Source organism: Mastigoproctus giganteus, chromosome 1, assembly GCF_048544385.1.
Source record: "Mastigoproctus giganteus isolate SK-2022 chromosome 1, ASM4854438v1, whole genome shotgun sequence".
NCBI lineage: Eukaryota > Metazoa > Arthropoda > Arachnida > Uropygi > Thelyphonidae > Mastigoproctus > Mastigoproctus giganteus.
The window spans coordinates 4052470-4073003 of NC_143575.1; the positions used below are offsets into that span (position 1 = coordinate 4052470).

The 20534-nt window shown below is 39.7% G+C and overlaps 1 protein-coding gene across 2 annotated transcripts; it reads right to left on the reverse strand.

Moving 5' to 3' along the window:
- Positions 1-204: 204 nt before the first annotated feature.
- On the reverse strand, positions 205-18128 carry Fer2 (basic helix-loop-helix domain-containing Fer2). 2 transcript variants are annotated; one of them, XM_090378497.1, is made up of 3 exons: positions 17659-18128; positions 8647-8973; positions 205-402 (listed from the first exon to the last, which is right to left on the reverse strand). In XM_090378497.1, exons 1-3 carry the CDS (start codon positions 17999-18001, stop codon positions 278-280), a joined length of 795 nt encoding a protein of 264 aa, XP_090234623.1. In that variant the 5' UTR covers positions 18002-18128; the 3' UTR covers positions 205-277. The 2 variants fall into 2 exon arrangements, with proteins under 2 accessions (XP_090234623.1, XP_090234619.1); XM_090378493.1 differs by having other exon boundaries at positions 8647-8985.
- Between the last annotated feature and the right edge of the window lie 2406 nt (positions 18129-20534).

The window sequence follows — 20534 nt, forward strand, 5'->3', positions numbered from 1 at the left end:
TATTAATTACAGACGTAGAAGATAGTTTATCTGCAGGTGCAACGAAGGATATACGAAGGGTCAGCGATCCTCAATGGAGGACGAAAACCAATATGTACACCAAGCAAATCTTCACTGCGATCCATAAGAGTCTAACTCCATTTCTTTCATATTCAGAAGACGCCGAAACATAACAAGGAATGATAGTTTGTTTGTGGTCCCTATACGAACTTCGTCAAAACACTTACACACGAATCAGCCGGTGAGATCTGGTTGCCTTTTTTCGGATACTGTGACGTCATTGAGCTCCATTGTGGCAGCCGATGGAATCTGCAGTGAGGGATAATGTAGTCAGAACACTGCGACGATTAGGATTCACCCCCAGATTTTCCCAGTTTATCCATGACAGTCTAGCTGTGAGATCTGAAAATAGAACATACAATTATTCGCTGATACTTAAGTAAACATTAATCCATAGAATATAACAATAATAAAATGCACATTCAGAATAACAAAAAAAAAAAAAAAAAAAAAAATTACATATAATGGCATTCGCAAAACCTCCTGAGAGGAAAGAAGGAGAAAGAACTGAACTCATAGGCACTTTCGTTTCCACCACTTCAAAAAGGAAATTTTTTTTTATATACCTTCTGTTTTAAAAGTTCCACGCCTGGTTTTTTTAATGACGAAATATTAACTGAATTCATTAAAACAGAAGTGCAAATTATAGATATGTAGTTTGACAAGTTAATTCTGTGGTATGATAAGAACTGACATTTGAGCATTCTTTCGTTTCGTAACCAATATTTTAAAACCCGCATCGTTTTTTTCCTGCATGATAAAATGAAATAAAAATAATCAAATTTCAAACATATACTCCGGGGACGACCACATTTTACAAAATAGAAACAATACAAGAGCTGTGCTGTCTTTAGCAGGCCACTTGGACTTAAACAACCGTCAATTCAAAAGAGTATGCTACTATACTATAGGCCTATATCCACTGCCTATCCGCTCGTAAAAATACTGGAGAAAAATCTATTTCCAAGGCTGATAGATCAGATACGGGACAATCAGCCTCATCAAATCCATTATGCACTAACCAAAATATGAATTTCTAACCTCCTTACAGTTCAACCCTTAATATTCAACGTTCTCCAAGCCAAAAATGAAGTTGCAATGATATATACTGACATAAAGGCAATCGTTTCAATAGTATATAGTATAATTCCATATATTTGCATACAAACAATCAGACCTTCCAGCGTCCAGCCCATACAGGAGTTCCAAAAGGGCGGGGTAGGGGGGGGGATCTTGTCAGAACTCTTTTTTACCGCCATGCTGATTCTGTTTTGTAATGGTTGGGACGATGTATGCATTTCCGTAGATGGCATTAAGATGTTAACCATCCAGCCGTTGTTTACCAAAAGTGCCTTGTGTGAGCAGATAAACCATAAGCTTCTAGAGTTCTTTATGTACTTAGAGAAATTTGGTCCTAAATCTACAAAGATTATAATGATGATGTACTCTTGAAAACTTCACTTACGGTCTTACAACCGAAACTAAATGGCTATTCCAATTGTCAAAACTCGTGGAAACCTGGAAATAATATTTGATACCAAACTCACGTTTACACATATAGACATGTTTGCAAAGAAATTAACTATTTACGCTGGAAAAACAAATAAACCACTTGCATGCCAAACAAACCACAACCGCGAGATATAACGCACGACAGTGTATTCGGCCATTTTGAATGGCGCAAAATTTCGTGAGTGGCCATGCCATCCTCACTAAAAGGATATATGCTATAGAATTTTGGCTCATAAGTTGGCAAACAATAAACATCATCTCCCTCGCCAGTTAAAGACCACGCAGATTGCAAAAAAACTTGAACTAAAGCGTTTACCAGATATTATAGGCTGGAAATAACTGATAACATCAGTGAAGATGATGACTGGTTTAATATCATCACCATTAAAGAAGCACGAAATCCCAGAAAATGAAAGTCATCAGAATGAGGATTGTACATAGGTTAACAAAGCGCTGCAGTCAATTCAAGGCATATTGCAATTTGGCTTTGAAAAACTGACAATAGCATTTAATCTGTGGCGATTCGCCTGTTTGTTGAACGAAAAACTAGAGTTTCCGAAGAAACCTGTGGTTCAGATTCTCTAAAAATCATATAGGCTCAATTTAGCATAATTTCATCAATTCTTCATAATATGCTCGCAATATTCCAAGATGTTTACTAAATACACATAAACTTGTGAGGCAAGCAAGGTACCGCTGTTTTTGTGCATGAAGTGTTCAGTAAATGTTGATTAAAATTGAATTCATTTGCATGGATACAGAAATGAGAAAAGAGTAATTTAGTAATTTTCTTAATGAAAGGAGTTTCCTTGTCTGATTATCAGGAAATCACCCTTCCCTCAATTTTTGATATAATTTAAAGATAATCATACATTTCGTACACGATTCGACTTCACCACTATTGATTAATATTTCCTGATAGTTGCAATAATTTTAAAAATTAACCAGAATTCAATAGTTCAGTTAAAGCAGATGTTAATTTTGTTGCCATTGTACACAGGTTGTTCTTCTACGTTCTTGCAAGAGACACTCCCATATAACTCATCTTTACCTTCTCAGAAGCAAAGGCCCTCCGCGGTGTACTCATTGCCGTAATAATTTAAATAATAATAATAATGTTCTCACAGAAAAACATATTTTACTTCCCTGCTCCTATTATAAGCAGGAAAAGGCTAGAAACATTCCTTCTGACAGAAGTTTACAGGAATCTATAATAATGAAGCACATATTGGGAAATGGAGCAAACCTTGATGAATATTTATCCTTTCTAAAGAAGATTAGGAGATTCCTCACCTCTATAAACCTACAAACTTGAAATTATTAGATTAATTTGAAAGGCACATTATGGCCGCAGTAGCCCTTGTGCCAAAACCTTCCAGAACAACAATAACCACCCGTCTGGAGAGTAAACGAGATGTAATATCGGTTACACAGTTGACAAAAGTCAATTAAAAAGTCGACTTTTTAAAATCATATCGTTACAGCAGAAATTTTGAGGTCTTGCCCATCCGAGGCCAAAGCGATGGGCTGTTATCAGATAAAATGATAACATGTTCAGATCAAAAGTATTTTTTCAGGATTAAAATCAAGAGTTTTTCATCCAGAAAAATAGGGAAACTGATTACAGAACGCTAAAACTTGTTTTTATGAAACTTTATGTCGGATACCTCGAGTGAATGTCCTAATAACACCTGCAGTATCCTGTGAAATAAATCTCAGGATACTGCAGGTGTTTAAATTATTTTGTATTATTATACCATTTTATCTCACAATTTTAAAATAACTGAAATTATAATTTTAGATTGAAATACGCATACTCCCTAAACTGCATAACAGATTAAAAAGTCTAACATAAGAGACTTTTTTGAAGTCTAACGGGGAGATTGAATGATGAAATGATGGTTAGGCCGCATTTGAACATTGTTCTGAGAGGGTTCAGACAAGGACTACCAAATTACTGATGAGTAATTTGGTAGTCCTTCTTTGGTCGTCCTTCATATCAATGCACATATGAAGAATGGTTTAGAAGGTGTGGACTGTCAAGTTGGAGAACCAGGCATCTAAGGGGAGGAAGATCTGATTGAGGCATATAAAGGGCAAGTAAAATGAATAAAAAAGGTGTGTTCTCCCTCCAAGGACCAAGAGGGCAAGTATAAAATCTCGGGTTGTAAGATGTTATAAAAATATTCTGCTTTATTTTATAATATAATTATTCTTATAAATTTTATTGGCTGATGTAGAAAAAGTCTGCTTCCTTCCATCATTTTGTCTTACTAAAACTAATACTACACAGAATGGGAAATAAAGTACATAGACGTATTAGGTAAGTTCATTGAATGGTTGGTAATCAAATGCTTTTGTCGCTAAGTTCTGATGACGCTAACCAAACCATCTGGTAAAACATTATGTTAAGTTTATGTGAAGGAATATCCGATGGTGAGCAAGTGAAATAATACAAGGTGATGTGTAATAGAGCCACAGAAAAGGTTCGACAGGCAAAGGCAGTTTATGAGAAATCACTAGCAAACAGAGCAAAGAGGGGGGATAAAGAATTCTTCACATATATAAATGCCAAGAAGAGCAGGACAAACCAGATCGGACCTTTATGTAAGGGAAAGGGGATAGTAATAAATACACCAGCTGCCGTTGCAGATGAACTCAACAGTTATTTTGCATCGATATTTACAAATGAAAAGCCTTTTGTGGCAAAGGGAAATTGTGGGAGCGAAGTTAAAAAATATGTAATTAATGATATTGAAATTTCGCAAGATTATTTAATGAAAAAACTTTCGAGCCTACAGACCAGTAAGGCTCCTGGAGTTGATGGAATATACCCTATAATCTTAAGAGAGGCGGCAAGCGAGTGCATTGAACCATTGAGGCTAATTATGCGAGCATCATTAGACTCTGGGGAGATTCCCTTGGATTGGAAAAGTGCAAATGTATCTCCCATACATAAGGGTGGCTCTAAAAGTGAAGTTGGAAATTATCGACCTGTCAGTCTGACTTCAGTAGTAGGGAAAATCATGGAGGCAATGATCAAGGGTGGAATTCAGGATCATTTGGATCGAATTGAAATTCTCAAGGATACTCAGCATGGTTTCGTAAAGGGAAAATCATGTTTAACAAATCTGGTTCGCTATTTCGAAAGGGTCACTCACGAGCTGGATTTAGGGAATAATTTCGACATTGTTTATTTAGATTTCAGCAAAGCTTTTGACTCAGTCCCACATGAGCGGTTGCTTTATAAGCTGGAACAGGTTGGAATCACTGGGAAAATCCTTAGATGGATAGAAGGATGGCTTCAGGGCAGGAGGCAGAGGGTTGTGATAAATGGCTATTCCTCAGATTGGGTTGATGTAAGAAGTGGGGTTCCCCAAGGATCAGTATTAGGACCACTGTTGTTTTTAATTTTCATAAACGACATTGATGAAGGGATAGAGGGCGTGATGTCTAAATTTGCAGATGATGTTAAAATTGGGAGAGTAGTTAATGATCACTGTCAAGCTGAGCTTCTTCAGAGAGACCTAGATAGACTTCAGGAATGGTCAGAAAAATGGCAGCTGTGCTTTAATCCAACAAAGTGTAAGGTATTACACCTGGGAAACAGTAATCCCAAAAAAACTTATTCACTTGGTGGAGTTCAACTAAAGCCAGTACTGGAGGAAAGGGACTTGGGTGTTACGATACGGTCAGACATGAAATTCTCTGAGCATTGTAAACAGGTTGCAAGGAAGGCCCATGGTGTCCTATCAATGATCTATCGAACTTTTGCAAGTAGAGATAGGGACGTGATAATCCCATTATATAAGGCTTATGTTAGACCACACTTGGAATACTGTGTTCAAGTATGGAGACCGCACCTGAAGAAAGACATCGAGCTTCTTGAAAGGGTGCAAAGAAGGGTAACTCGCCTGGTGAGATCGGCAAAAGGGCGTCCTTATGAAGAAAGACTTCGAATATGTGGGTTGCAGAGTTTGGAAACTAGACACCTTAGAGGAGATTTGATTGAGGTGTTTAAGGCTCTGAGAGGCATCAGTAAAATGAATGAGGACAAAATTTTCAAGATTATAAATGATGCTAGAACTAGGGGACATAAATTCAAGTTACGGGGGGAAATGTTTAGATTGGATTGCAGGAAGTTCTATTTTAGCCAGCGAGTTATAAATTACTGGAATAAGTTGCCTTCATGGGTGGTAGAGGCCGACAGTTTGGGGAAATTCAAAGGTCATCTGGATAGTACTTTCGGGTAAGGGAAGCACATAGGATGATAGGTTTAATTTCCTTTTTATTTATTTTTTATTTTATTAATTATTATTATTTAGTTATTTATTTTTATTTTTTTGTTTTTATCATTGTTTTGTTCGGATTTATTTTTTTTTATTTATTTTTTATTTTTTTTTTTTTGGCTGGTGCAGCATAAGCCATAGGCTTTCTTGCACCATGCGGCCGTTACTAATACTAATACTAATACCAGAGATCTGATAGACTGTTGGCTAGAGAAAAGGATATGTAACAAACCAGAAAACAAGATATGCGTTGATCGCTAAAACAAGTAAGGCTATGAAATGTCAGTGTGTGATGGCTGTGATTTTGTATATTTTTCACTTGGTTTTAGCTATCTGCTGAATGAAAAGCCCAATTTTCCAGACGAAACCATGCAACTTTCGCCCAAAGCCGACTAACTCGGCCACAGATTTTTTGTGCTTTTGCGGAGGAAAAAAAATCCTTTTATCATTTACGGGATTCGAACCGATTATTTTTTCACCCCGTGTGGAAGGACGGTGATTATAATTACAAAGGCAAAAGAAACCAGAAAGAAAAAGAAGTACAAACAAGAAAAATCTATCAGTTGGAGTCATCGTGCAGACATTCATGACAAAATTGTATAAGAGGGCAACTGAAAATTAACGATGTACTCTCATACTGAGCATGATTTATGTGTTAGAGGAGTTATAAAATGCGAACACCTGCTGTGTTCACAACTCAGGTGTATGAGTCCTTTCTAATGAAGAGTGCAAAGAAAGTGTAAACTTCCTGTATTTGCCATGTTCGGTGATGAAAGTCACTAAAATCGTTATTGCAAGAACCAATAGACAAATACGAAGCATATCTCGTATATTATTAATTAATATATGTTATGTAATAAGATTATTAATATATGTTAGCATTTTATATTTTCCCAGATTTTCACAATAAAATATTCATGAAAAACAAAATGTTTTTCATGAATATTTTACTGTGAACAGTGTCGCCAAAGGCCAATATTTTATATAAAAGGCATCCGGGCATTCAAATTCCGAGTATCCAATAGAAATCGATCTACCACCTTACAGAGCCACACATCATTATGCAAATTATTCGTGCCTATAAAAACACGGGTTGCGACCACATCACTTCATTCCCGTTTTTTGGCTTGCTCAGTGGGATAGCCGTATCTCCAGTACTCAGGATGGCAAGTCATCATCGTTTAGATGATTCTTTGAGAAGGCGGGCCGTTGGACGACTTGAAGCCAGGCAGTCGCAGGCGGAGGTAGCTCGTTTGCTTACTGTGTCAGGCAATGTCTTCTCGGCACTATGGAAGCAGTTTCAGCAGACAGGAACCGTTACAAGAAGAGCAGCCTAAGGTCGCCCGAGGGCTACATCAACCAGAATAGACCGCTATCTGGGTCTGACCGCTTAATATCATAAACTCGATTCTGTTTGCGACTTTTCACATGACATACGATTTACTCTTGTAGATGCAAAACTTAAGGCCAATATCGTGAACATGTATTTAATGAACGATTTTGACAATCTATAATATAGAAAGTGGAATATTCAAAAGCAGAACGAAGTACAAAAAACAGCAAACTCTTCAAAATCCGGCACTTTAAAAAAGGAAGGCTTAAAAAGGTAATCGGGCACTTTAGTATCAACGATCACATTTGTCTTTAAGAATTAACGCAAAACACCGCTTCATTTCTCTATTTGTAAGTTTCTTTCCGGACCATCTTATTTAAACTGTTTTTGAGGCTAGCAAAACTTGAGCTGCGTACATCAATGGTCTTAATTCTTGCAATTGAATAAACTTGCCTTTGCAATGAGTTGCCCTGATATTGCACTACTTTCAAGCACACAAACAGATGGCGTTATCAAAAGGTTAATTAACCATTTGTGTAAAAGATGAGACTACTATGGCAGCTTATTTCAGAATTAGCTGCTCCCTCATAAGATAGTGGGTGGTTTCTGGTGAAAATATGCCAACAAAATACTTGTAAGGAAGTTGTTCGGTGTGAGCTGCCATAACAGCTGTCGTGTTTGTCTGAATGTTGTTATTAGAGACCATGGGCTATGTGACGAGGCATCAGGTACTCATGAAAGAGGCTGTGACATGTCTCATCTTTTAAACAAACGGCCAATTGACTTTGGTGGGTCCTATTTAAAATAGTGTAATACCAGAGCTACTCATTACAAAGACAAATTTGGTTTTCTGTGAGAATTAAGACCATTGTATTGTAAATGCATTTTAAATTCTGCTGCACGAGATTTTTCTGCAAACATCTTGAAATTTCTCTGTGGCCAGATAGCTTCAGTTGTAATATAACTTTGAATTTCTCTTTTTAAGTGCTATATTCATTCAGTAAACTTCATAACTTAGCTCGAACTGCTCTTGCAAATTAGATAAGCTAATTTCATACCCGAACAGTTGTTATTCTGTATTCGAAGTTGACAACTGTCCGGTTCACACGACCCCTACTATTTTAAACTGACACGAAGAACACGAGGGAATGGTAGGGAATTTAAATTGTCCAGCCAAGTCACCAGATTTAAATCCTGGAAAGAACATATGGGACTGGTTTGAACGAAAATTAAAACACAGCAAAAACACTATCCACAAAACCTGAATGAATTACTGGCTCAGTTGTTTGCAGAATGTCCCGATATTGACATTTTAAAATATTTTAAAGCCCGTGGGCATTGATGGTGGGAAGTGCTCAAGTGGCAGTAACTGCAAGGACGCGCGCGCACACACACACACACACACACACACGCATAACTTTTTCGACATTAAGATAACGAAGAGCCACCTACCGCTTGTGTTCCATTCTGGGTTGTGGTCTTTCAACTCTCCCTTCAGACACTTTTCTATGTGGGTAAGCGGGTCGTAATCGGATACCAGTATCTCCCGCAAGAGGGCAATGTAAGCGATGGCTAACCGGAGGGTGTCGATCTTCGACAGCCTTTTTTCGAAAGGGAACGTGGGCACGTGTAGTCGTAGTTCTTCGAAGGCGCTGTTGATGCTCAACATCCTCTTCCTCTCTCTAATGTTGGCCGCTTGTCTCTGAACTTTGTAGGGACTATGAGGTTGTCCGTAGATGGATCCTCCGTACTCGGGGCAGAAGGCGTCGGAATGAACACCTGGCGGGAAGCCTAAGAATTAGATGTAGAATAGACTCAACAAATGCATTTACTTCATTTCTTATTTAACTAAAGACTATCGCCGGTTATTGCATACGTACACACAGCACTACACTAATTTCTGACCATTTTGCAGAGTTCTGTATCGTCAAGTGTAAGTGGATAAAACAAGCGTGGTCATTTTGTACCCAAAATGCATCCTCTACGCTAAACATTGGTCGTTAGTTTGTAGATACTTTGATGTGCCTAAAAAGAGTTTATGAATTATACATTAATCGCTCCTAGACTCAAAGTGGGAGAGCGTAATTCGAAGCTCGGCAAGAACTGCTCATTCCATCCGGCCAACATTTTTATTCCTTATATAAATTATTAACTGTCCACTCAAAATTTTTACAACACCCTAGACAAATCCAAATCCATTCTATCAGCAGAAATTTTCGCTTTTTAAACACCTGATTGGCGAACACTTGAAGCGCATTTAGATTAAAGGGAGTTTCAATAAGGGTTTAGTGTCTTGACCAGGAGAAATTGTTCTCACAGTAGTTTCAAGTTCTGTCCTGATGTCCAAATAATGTGGACGGTCATACAAAACATGGCTCCAACTCTCAGCCTCTCCACAAAAGCAGACAGGTGTATTGCGCAATCTGAACTTATACAGTTTCTCATTTAACGAACCATGTCCTGTAAGAATATAAGAGCTGAACACGCTTATAGAGAACCATTTATTTGTCCATATGTCCATGAAATAAGAAACCCGAGGAATAAATTTTGGCTTCAGATGAATCCCATCTGTCCAGCCATTTGTTTAACAACTCAAACCAACGTCTCTGTTTCTCTCTCCTAACATCTTGTGTATCAATCTCAATCTCCATAAATGCAGTTAGAATCTGTTTATGGATATGAAAATATGAAAACATATCACTTTTGCAATGACATGAGTTTTAATTGAAATCTAACAATTACCGCCCTATGGTACTATGCTCCATCAACATAGGTAACCATAGAAAGGAAGATTGCAGAACACTATAACTTAAATTTTTTTTTCTAGACAATCTCCACTCTGCTCTCGATATCCTAAAAATAGCTGCAGTGAACTTTTTAACTTTACCAGATAAATAAGAAAGATATGAAGAGAAATTTAGCTTATAATCAATTGTCACTCCTAAATGTTCCACTTCAGTTACAAGAGGAAATTGAGACTCATTAATTTTAATTTGAGGAAGTCTGTTTAGGTATAATTTAGTATTAAAAATCTTAGTTATAGAAGAACTAATGGTAAGTCTAGTTCTGTCAAAAGTTCGTTCCTAACCATTCCTGTAATACCATATTCCACAATAACGGCCCCAAAATCGAGAGCCTGGAGGACACCCTCGAGTAACTGTCCACAGAAATTTTGATTTCACCAGTATTTTTGGCGATATATATTGTTTGGTCCGTAGAGGCAGTTTGTGGAATGGTCGTATCAATTGTTTTCATGGACATGAACGACGTCATAATGAGAGATTTCCTCTCAAAAGGGTCCAGTGAACAAAGAAAAGATCAAAAGTTTCTTAAGAACAATTTGAACCAAATGGTGCAAATCACTGTACAAAGGTGCTGTCTGCATCAAGAAATGCCTCGTCCCACACTCAGTGTACGTCTTCCGTGGACATCTTGTACGACAGTATCCAAGATGTCCACGGAAGTTAGTGCACAATCCCCTTGAATCCACTTCTGATATCACACGAAGCAGTTCCACCAGACTGGATCCTCAGAAGCATCTCACAGCAGAATCTGTGATTATAGTGGCCACGATATTGCGAAGGCGCGCGAATTCTCTTAGTGTAACGACACTAAGAGAATGGAACAAACACATTGATTACAATCAATCTATTCGTGCCAAGCAAAATAAAACTTTCAAGATATAGGATGGAATATATAATCAACAAATGGAAAGGTCATACTGCTACTACGGCGAGGAAACGTTCGGATAGATCGCACGTATTGACGGAAAGCGATTGGAGGACGCTCAAAACAATGTTACGTAGACCTCGTCAGTCTTCAACGAAGAGTAGATCAGGAATGCCACAGAAACTGATATTGATATTGATACGAGGGCAATACTCAGGGAGTTTCATGTCATCAGAATTTAGGGAACAATCGTAGCACAAAAACCAAAATTCTTAACATGAATTGGACAGTTGCAAAAAAGCCGTGAGTTAGGGTTGAATTTGAAAGTGTCTGCAATTCTGCCCAGAAACGATAGGAGGAAGTATATGATGAGAGCCTTGTCGATCAATTCAGCCCTGGCGAGATTGTGCAAGGCTCAAGGGGTAGAATTTTTTTCGGCGTGGTCTGTGCTTGTTAATAGGAGAGACTGCTTCTACAGGGATGGGATACACTTAAATAGAAAGGGTGCAAGAATATTTGCTGATGCTATCGAGGCAGTGTTAGGTGGGTCGGAAAACTGATAGCTTGGGGGGATACAAGGACTAATAGATTAACAGTAGCCACTGGCAGAGGTGAAAGTGATTCTTGCACTACTTCTATTAGAATAAGTAGCGACCTGGAGGCAGGGGTGCTGGGGGTTTCAGGGACTTATGGCAGTCATCATGAAACAGGAGGGTATATGGGATGTGTCAGGATAACTAGGAATAGGAATAGGAGCATATATGCTTGCATGTGTACCAATGCTAGAAGTATAGTAAATAAACTTGATGAATTTGAAATGTTGGTCAAGACATCAAAGGGGGATATTGTTGGAATATCAAAGACGTGGTGTCACACTGATATTAGGAATGCAGAATTGGAATTTGGGGAGTACCATGTGTACAGGAAGGATACACAGGATGGAAAGGGAGAAGGTGTTATGCTGTTAATTAAGAAAAACATAAAATCAAAAGAAGTGCATCCAGTTGATATAGATGAACAGTGCACTGTTGAGTCAGTTTGGTGTCACATAAGCACTGCGAAAGCAAAATAAGAGTAGGAGTGTGTTATAGGCCTAATGACTCGAATGAGTACAATGAACAATTGTACAGAGAAATAAGAGTGGGCTAGTAAATCGGAATGTCTTATATTGGGGGATTTTAACTTCCAGATATTGACTGGAACTTGTGGGTTGGTCACTCACACACTAGTCAGACTCTTGTGGATTTATTGGATGATTGTTTTCTGCAGCAGCATGTTCGAGAGGCAACCAGAGAAAGTAACACTCTTGATCTGGTTATCAGCAGTGATCATTCGTGTATTAAGAATTTGCAGATAAAGGAACCACTAGGTGGCAGTGATCACAGTGTGCTGAAGTGGGATTTACTCAAAGAGGTAACTACCGTCAGGGGTAAAGGGAAGGGTTATTGCTTCCGTAAAGGTAAGTACAGTGGTCTCAGACAGTTTTTAAATTCTGTACAGTGGGATCAACTGACGATGTTACCAACAGTAAATTCTAAGTGGGAAACATTCAAGGAATTATCGTGGAAACTACTAAAAGTTTCATACCTTAAGAAATATTGTTCAAGGTTTAGGCCTAAATGGTTATCTAATGAACTAATGAGACTCGTAACAGAGAAGAAAATGCATGGGATGCATATAAATTATCAAGCGACCTAGAAGCCTATGGCAGATATAAGCTAGTTTGTAATCAGGTCACAAAAGAGGTTAGGCAGGCGAAGGCAGATTACGAGAAATCCTTGGCAAAAGATGCTAAGAAAAACAGCAAGGATTTCTTTACTTATATAAACTCTAAAAGGAAGGGGATGAATATGATTGGTCCACTTGACATCGATGGTTCGACTGTTGATGATCCTGCTCAGATAGCAAACAAACGCAAACTGAATGAGTATTTTGCATCTACATTCACACGTGAGGAATGATTAAGGTTTGAAAATGGCAGAAGGTTATCAAATTGTAAGCAGGATACTTAAGGATTTTGTAATAACTGAGAGCAAAGTGGAGGAGAAATTGTTGAAGTTAAAATAAGAAAAACACCTGGGGTGGATGGGATCTATCCAGTTATATATTAAAGAGGCGGCAAAGCAACTAAGCAAACCCTTAGCCATAAATATGAGAGAATCCTTGGACTCAGGGGAGGTCCCCACGAACTAGAGATGTGCAAATGTATCCCCAATTCACAAAGGGGGTATCGAAGGATGACACGAGTAATTACAGACCAGTTAGTTTAACTTCTGTTCCGGGTAAAATAATGGAGTCACTGGTTAAAGAAGCATTGCAGGATCATCTAGACAAGACTGCAGCAATAATTCAGACACAGCATGGGTTTGTTAAGGGAAAGTCTTGTCTGACAAATTCGATAGGATATTATGATGTGGTTACAAAGGAACTGGATGCAAAAAATAATTTTGATATCATATATTTGGATTTCAGGAAAGCTTTTGACACTGTTGCGCATGAAGACTATTGTACAAATTGGAGCAGAATGGTATTAAGGTAAGTTGCTACAATGGATAAAAGGATGGTTAAGTGGGAGAAGACAGAGGGTGGTAATCAATGGGTGCTGCTCTTCCTGGACTAATGTTATTAGTCGAGTCCCACAGGCTCCGGTGTTGGGTTCACTGTTGTTTTGTATATTTATCAATGATATTGATGAAGGTATATCAGGCTTTGTGTCGAAGTTTGCAGATGATACAAAGGTTGGCAGGGTTGTTAATGACAGTAATGGCAGTCTGCTACTGCAACAGGATCTAGATAATTTGGGCAGATGGGCTAAGAAGTGGCAACTGAAGTTTAACCTTGACAAATGCAAAGTACTGCACATGGGTAGAAGTAACCCCAGAGAAACGTACCAACTGTGTGGTACTACACTTAAAGAGGTAGAAAATGAAAAAGACCTGAGAGTAATTGTGCAGTCAGATATGAAGTTTTCTGAGCAATGCAGACAGGCTGCCAGGGCAGGTGATGGGGTTTTCTCAATGATATATGGGAATTTTGCTAGCAGGGAAAAAGAGGTGATTGTCCCTCTGTATAAGGCAATGGTCAGGCCACGCCTTGAGTACTGCGTACAGGTCTGGAGGCCTCATTTTAAGAAGGATGTAGATTTGCTTGAGAGTGTACAGAGAAAGGCAACAAGATTAGTGAGGGGAATGAAGGTATCCTCTTAGTAAGAGAGGCTTAAGTTCTGCAAATTGCAGTGGCTGGAGACTAGGCACCTGCGCAGTGATCTGATTTAGGTGTATAAGGCCTTGAATGGGTTGAGCACGCTGAATTCTGATGGGATCCTTCCACTTGTTCAGATTACGAACCTAAGGGGGCATAAATTCAAATTGAGGAAAGACAGATGTTGAATAGATGTGCGGAAATTTGCCTTTAGCCAGCGGGTGGTTAATTTCTGGAACAAACTTCTATCTGTCGTTGTGGAAGTTGATAGGTTGAATAAATTTAAGGAGGAACTGGACAGGCATTTGGAGGGAATGGTGTGATTTTTTTTTTTTTTTTTTTTTTTTGGCTGATGCTGCATAAGCTCATACACTTGCTTTCTTGTATCACATGCCACTACTACTGCTACTAGTACTACTATTTGCATGGTTCGCAACCTGCTGTAATTGGTCCCGTCGGAAGTAATGAGGTAAATGGTCGTCGGAGGTAAATAATCATTATTTAGTGGATCTTTGAGAACTTCACAAACAAGGATGGAGAACGGCGGAGAGAGAGAGAGAGAGAGAGAGAGAGAGAGAGAGAGAGAAGAGAGAGAGAGAGAGAGAGAGAGAGAGAGAGAGAGAGAGAGAGAGAGAGCTAAGAGATCCATGACTGTGATGGTGTTTGTATATACGAGTATGTTTGAGAGTACGTTTGCAGGAGGATAGCCGCGCGATGAGACCTTCAGACTTTCATATTGTGCTTATAGCTTCGGCGGTAAGTCGATTGTGTAGTTTGTGATAAAGATTTGAACAGCAATACGGGTAGCTACCATGTCCAAGAGACTATTCAGCTGCACTAGATAAGATAGCGACTTCATGTATGGTGTGCCAGCATCTAATTCTGTCTTTCAGGCAAACCGTTTAGTTTTATATTGTGAGTGTTCCATATGTCTTGAAATATGTCTTGGAAGCATTTGGGAATACTGGGGCGTATCCTTTGCTTGTAGGGAACAGATGCCATCCATATCTCTAGCAATTCACAATAGTCGCACTGTACAAGGATGTATATCATTTGGATTTCTGCTTTCGGCTTGTCTCTGATGAATGGATTTTTCTATTTCTGTTTTCTGATTTTTTTTGGAAAATGTGGTTTTCCATTTCTAATAGTAGTACGGCTTTTGAGGAGCATCAGTGATAAAGGCCATATTGTTCTGCGTATACTGTCTGTAAATTGGGGGGGGGGGGATGCTCTGAGACCAATTTTCTGTTTGCCGAACAAAAAACCACATTACCCTTAACTGAGATCGACTAACTCAGCCACGTTGTAAAAATGTCCATAAAAATTCCCCGCGTCATCGACGGCACTGGAACTCAAGTCTTTTCCACCCGGTGTGAGGAGGACGTCGATCCTACCAACGGTGCTACCCAACGGGGTTTCCATCAACAACGGGGTTTTTATCAACATCATTTTAACAAACTGTAAACTCAGATAACGAATGGAAATAGAGACAGTAATAAATCACTCAGAGGTCGTCATGATCGCTAATTATCTTTTGGTACAGAATCGTATGATTGTGAATAGAAAGTATTTGTATATAGATGTAATAAAGAGTGTAATAATGTAATGTCAGAGTTGTATTCGGTGATCTAGAATTCGCTGGTCTCTAGTTTGTTAGAGACGGAATTTTCCCCATATTTGGGCTTCCTGAGTATGGGAACTGCTAGCATCCACTGGTATTACAATTCCTCCAGTGAATGCGGGATTCTTTGTGGTCTTCACCACCGTACGTGTATATAGGAGTTGCTACATCCATACGACTTGCACTTCTTCCTGTGGGTGTATAAAAAATTTAGTATAGTACCTTTATAATTGTAGCCCGCTCCCTCGAGGCATGGACGGGTACTGGGAAGCAACCTTCCTTGTAGCTAAGTGGCCAGAAACAACTAAACATTTCGTACAATGGCCAGAAACATTTCTGCCCATTATACAGAGTTTCGTATATAATCACAGAGAACAATGGCGGAGTTAAACTGACGTTTAGGGGCTTCCTTATATAAGACAGAACAGATGTCTACTTGTCAGAGTTGCAGGTGCTGTTTATTATCGTTTACTAGAACATATAAACGCAAAACAACTAAGACTACGAGACATCAATCACTGCCTTCGGCAGGTTTGCTATTTTTTCTGTACAAAAATTCAACTTTCAAAGAGGAAAAAGCCATGTAGCCCCCGCCTGAGACAAATAATACAGCTACATTGCGAAGAAAGCCCATAAAATTTCCGTGTCATTGACAGGATTCAAACCGGAGCATTTTCCACTCGAATCGGTGATTCTCTATATTCGAGAAACCCCTCTTCTGTAAGCTCAAAGTATACCTGGAACTCAACGTTTGTTACTATTAAAAATGCTGTTGAGTTGAAAACCACACCATTTACATAATTATAAAATTTAAAAAGAAAAAAGAGTAGTCCGACTGAGTGTCCGACTGGGGTTGGACACTCAGATTTTGACTTCTAAATTGGAGTACTGGTCTATCGCGACTCATCCAAAACGCAAATATGAAAATAATTTCTCATATATTACTGCAACTTGCAACTTGCAGTAACATGAGAAAGGTCAGGGAAAAATCTCGATCTACCTTCAATATCATTGCACAAAATTTCCAAAATTTTATCCTAGTGAAGGGTGTCCAGTTTCTGTGGGCACCTTGCTCTAGTCTGAGAAATCCGGGAAACTTTCAAGAAAAACCCTTTCGAACTACACAAATATTTTCGGATTGGCAATGTTCCCGCTTCTACTGATCAATGTTTAATATTACTGATATCCCAAAACAAATTTTTCTTAAATAAAAAAATATCAGTGGAGTTAAATTATAGGAATTCACGATCTACAGAAAACTGACTTTCCAAAAAGGAAATTATTTGAGGTTAACATACTGACAAATGTCTGAACGTCATGCCAGTTTATCAATAGAGGTATATTCCATGATTAATCTGTCGACTTGTTCTTCTCCACCTTTCGTGTTGTGAAGGGCTGCCTAAAATACAGAAATACAGAAATTGACCCTTCGATCAGTTACTGGAAGGGCTAACTAAAGTTGCCCTTACAGACTAGATCTGCACGTGTACAACTGGCGCCCACACGGAGTCATTTGCTGAAAACAAAAACCAAAGACACATGCTAAGCGAGATTTTTTCAACAAATTACTTCAGCCAATCGTAAATCATCGGTCATATTGGGATAATTGAAACAACGGGTCAAGTGAATGCGCTCCTGTTTCATAACAAGAATAGTCACAAGTTGTTAAATCATCGTGCCAACCAGTTTAATTAATTTCATCCGCAAGCACCGCTGTCTTTGAGACATGTTAGAAAAAACCGGAGTACCCACAGCGAGGTTCGCCCATGCCTGGAAGCAAACAACACCATAGAAGCATCCGTGACCGTTGTTAATTGTATTCAATCAAAATTCGGGACGCAGCTTTAATGCGAAGATCGATGAGAGCACTCAGTCCGAATAACCTCCATTTGAAAACAAAGTTATCTCCTGGCATCAAAATATTTCAAGCGAGGGAAAACTAAAGGAGCGAATCCCCTGAAAAGACAACTCACCTGTCATGCAAGCCTTGTACTGCAGGGAAGCTAAGTTGTGGGAAGCGTAATCACAAGCAGGCCGCTCTTCGGCATCTTGGCTCATGTCTTCCGGAGAAGCATCTCTGCCAGAAGTTGGATCGTCATAGCGGCAGGGGCGAGGTGGCATTGCAGACTGGTCTCGGGGTACGCGTGCTTGGAAGGGGTGTGAAGGAGGGCTGGAATACTGCACGGCTCCAGCTAACTGGCTAAGAACGGCTGTCGACGTGTACGCTGTGGGGAAATCTTCGCAAGAAAAATCCGGGCCGAAGTCTTCCGGGGATGCAGCGGAGTAAGTGGAATAAGATTGGGTGAGGGATGCCATTGGGGGTTTGGTGGTGGCTTCTTTTACAGAACGAAGTCTTTGTGGAGCGGACACAAGCACTTGGAGAAAATATGCCGTGCAGATGGAAATTATGAAAATGGCAATGCTGGCGGCCAACGGAGGTTGCCCGGCGGTGACTGGGGAGCCGCAGCCACTGGGACCTATCAAGTCAAGCTGACTCGGTCTGTCCGAGAACAAGAGCCGGGGATTGAGGCGTAGGCGTGCACTTGACAGCAATTGCCTTTCGCGCGGCGCTCCACGACACTGGATATTTCTCATTTATAGAAAGTCGAGCCGAGATGTCACCGTCAGCTGACCAATAGTGCTCGAGCATTCACCGTCCGCTCATCAACATTTCAATGGCCGCTCGCGCTTCGCTCCCTGCCTGCTGGCGGGGGAGCCAGAGGGGGAAATGGGAGCGAGAGGACTTCGAGGGAATGCGCCGTAACCAATCAGAAGAAAGCGATTTTGTTCGTTAAACGCCTCGGGTGAGGAGGCCGCGTGTGTGTTACAATGCCGATCGATGCACGGCTTTCGAGTGTTTGGATAAGCAGATGAGCAACGTCGACGGCACCTATCCAAGGCACAACAGACTCCGGTCGCATTGAAAACGGAGAAAAACTCCCCGCACTCCGAAACTGATGGAAAGTTTGAATAAAAAGTTCACCTTTCCGTACGACGACGAATCAATTTACAAACAGATGGAATATCTGCGGTTTCCTACAGCACGCGTCCGGATGCATTGACATCCGATATCTAACACCGACGCGTCACGCCGATGTATCAATGCGTTGTTGATTCCCCCCATCTTGGAGTCCTACATTTCGCCTAGTTTAGGGTTAGCAGGTAAACGCCTCTTTGAATTGATTCATTTAAACCACCCTGTCGGCCTTGTTGTCCAGATGACGTCACTGTTCTCTTAAAACAGCTGTTGTTTGCTTTAATATTTACATCGTATCAGCTGCAATGGCTACGGGGAATCAAACTTAATTGAAATTCAAAAGAAAATGGAAAACCCCAGCTTCACCACTTCTACTACCTAATATTAATTGTGGTGAGATGTCGTGAAGTCACGTATCGTAGAGGAGATTGTTAAGCTAAGGCAGTTATAGCATTGCAATGGAGACCCATTGCAATGCTATAACTCTGACCAGGACCACTTCTTTTTGTTTATTTGATCCTTCACTATTACTCCATAGTTGCAGTTTATATTTAATCTGTAGTAGCTAATTGCCGGTTTGTTCTTGCTAGATGTACTACCATTAACTCATACTGCTCGCTCGGATGATCTGGTTGTAGTCTGCTCATGGTACCTTGGCATTTGCACTAATAGAACTTGTTGTTGCTTTTACTGCTGCACCCGCTTGCTTATTTTGCTAATTCCAACGGGTCCTGTTACCCAGGCGAGTCGAACAGTTTGGTTTCTTCTTGCTAATTGGGTTAGAGTGTTCAGAACTTGCCACTAGATCGGCTGGGTTATTTTAGTACTGTACTGCAGGGCTCTTATTGCACTGATATCTAACAGCGCAATAAGATTTGAAGGAGTATTTGAAGATGTTGCTGTTTGAAATGGTTGCGAGGCCCATCAGATTAGTGATCAGGTTTATGGCATGAAGGTCAGCTGTATAGTTACAGGATTCTGTCGGCAACTGGCGAGATAAGATTGAACGAGGAACTTCGCCAGCTTTGTCTTCGTTTTCAGTCGTCCATGTACGTACACGTTTAACGTGGTAATTTGGCTATACAGTCAGCGTGAAGTTGATGGAAATGTTATCTGGATTGAGAACTTTCTCCCATTTAAGGAGGTGAAGGTCAGAAAGATTAGTTGCATTTCGTTTCCAAAGTCGCATGCGGAGGTTTGGGCAGCACTGCTATTCTGAGTACGCTTTTCTTTTTGTCCCATGCATCACGTTTGTTGATGGCCCATTTCAGTAGCCTATTAGTTCAATTTCTCTCGTATTTTAAGAATGGCAGGAGATGCTGAAGTCATCTACGTATTGGACGGTGGTTATCGTATTCAGTATCTGCTCCACTACAGAGTTAATCGTTATGGTGAACAGAGTTGCAATTAAGAATTAGTCCCTCTGATATTTCCTCTTCTCCCCTGGAGGAACAGCTTAGTTGATGTGGTCTGCATTCGAACCTAAAGGGCTCGGAATAGGTTCTGCATTCGAACCTATTGGTGTTTTGGAATATCTCTTTGAGTATTCCGAAACACCAATCGGTCTTCTATCTTGATTTAGCAGCTGCAAGTGTAAATATATACTTCGAGATTACTCTAATAAGTATAAAATTAATTTACTTCCCAGAATATCCTCAAAAACTGTAATGCGAGGTATAGATCCGCACCATATATCTCTCAGGAATAAACCTGTCTGAACGTCAATTGAATGGTTTTTAATACGTATTATGATCATGTAATGCAAAATCCTCCTTAAAAGCTATTTGTATCGTGCACGAGTTCCTTGCCTAATTTTAGCGAGCAAAAAGAAAATTGAATAGCAACCGGTTAGTGTATTGAGAACATCACAAT

Bases quoted from the DNA above. Each gene is read 5' to 3' on its own strand.
- Fer2 (XM_090378493.1), bottom strand. From the start codon at position 18,001: ATGGCATCCCTCACCCAATCTTATTCCACTTACTCCGCTGCATCCCCG. The intron at 8,986-17,658 runs GTGAGTTGTCTT...TCTAATTCTTAG, and splicing joins GTACAAGGCTTGCATGACAG to GCTTCCCGCCAGGTGTTCAT. The intron at 403-8,646 runs GTAGGTGGCTCT...TTCTATTTTCAG, and splicing joins CCCAGAATGGAACACAAGCG to ATCTCACAGCTAGACTGTCA.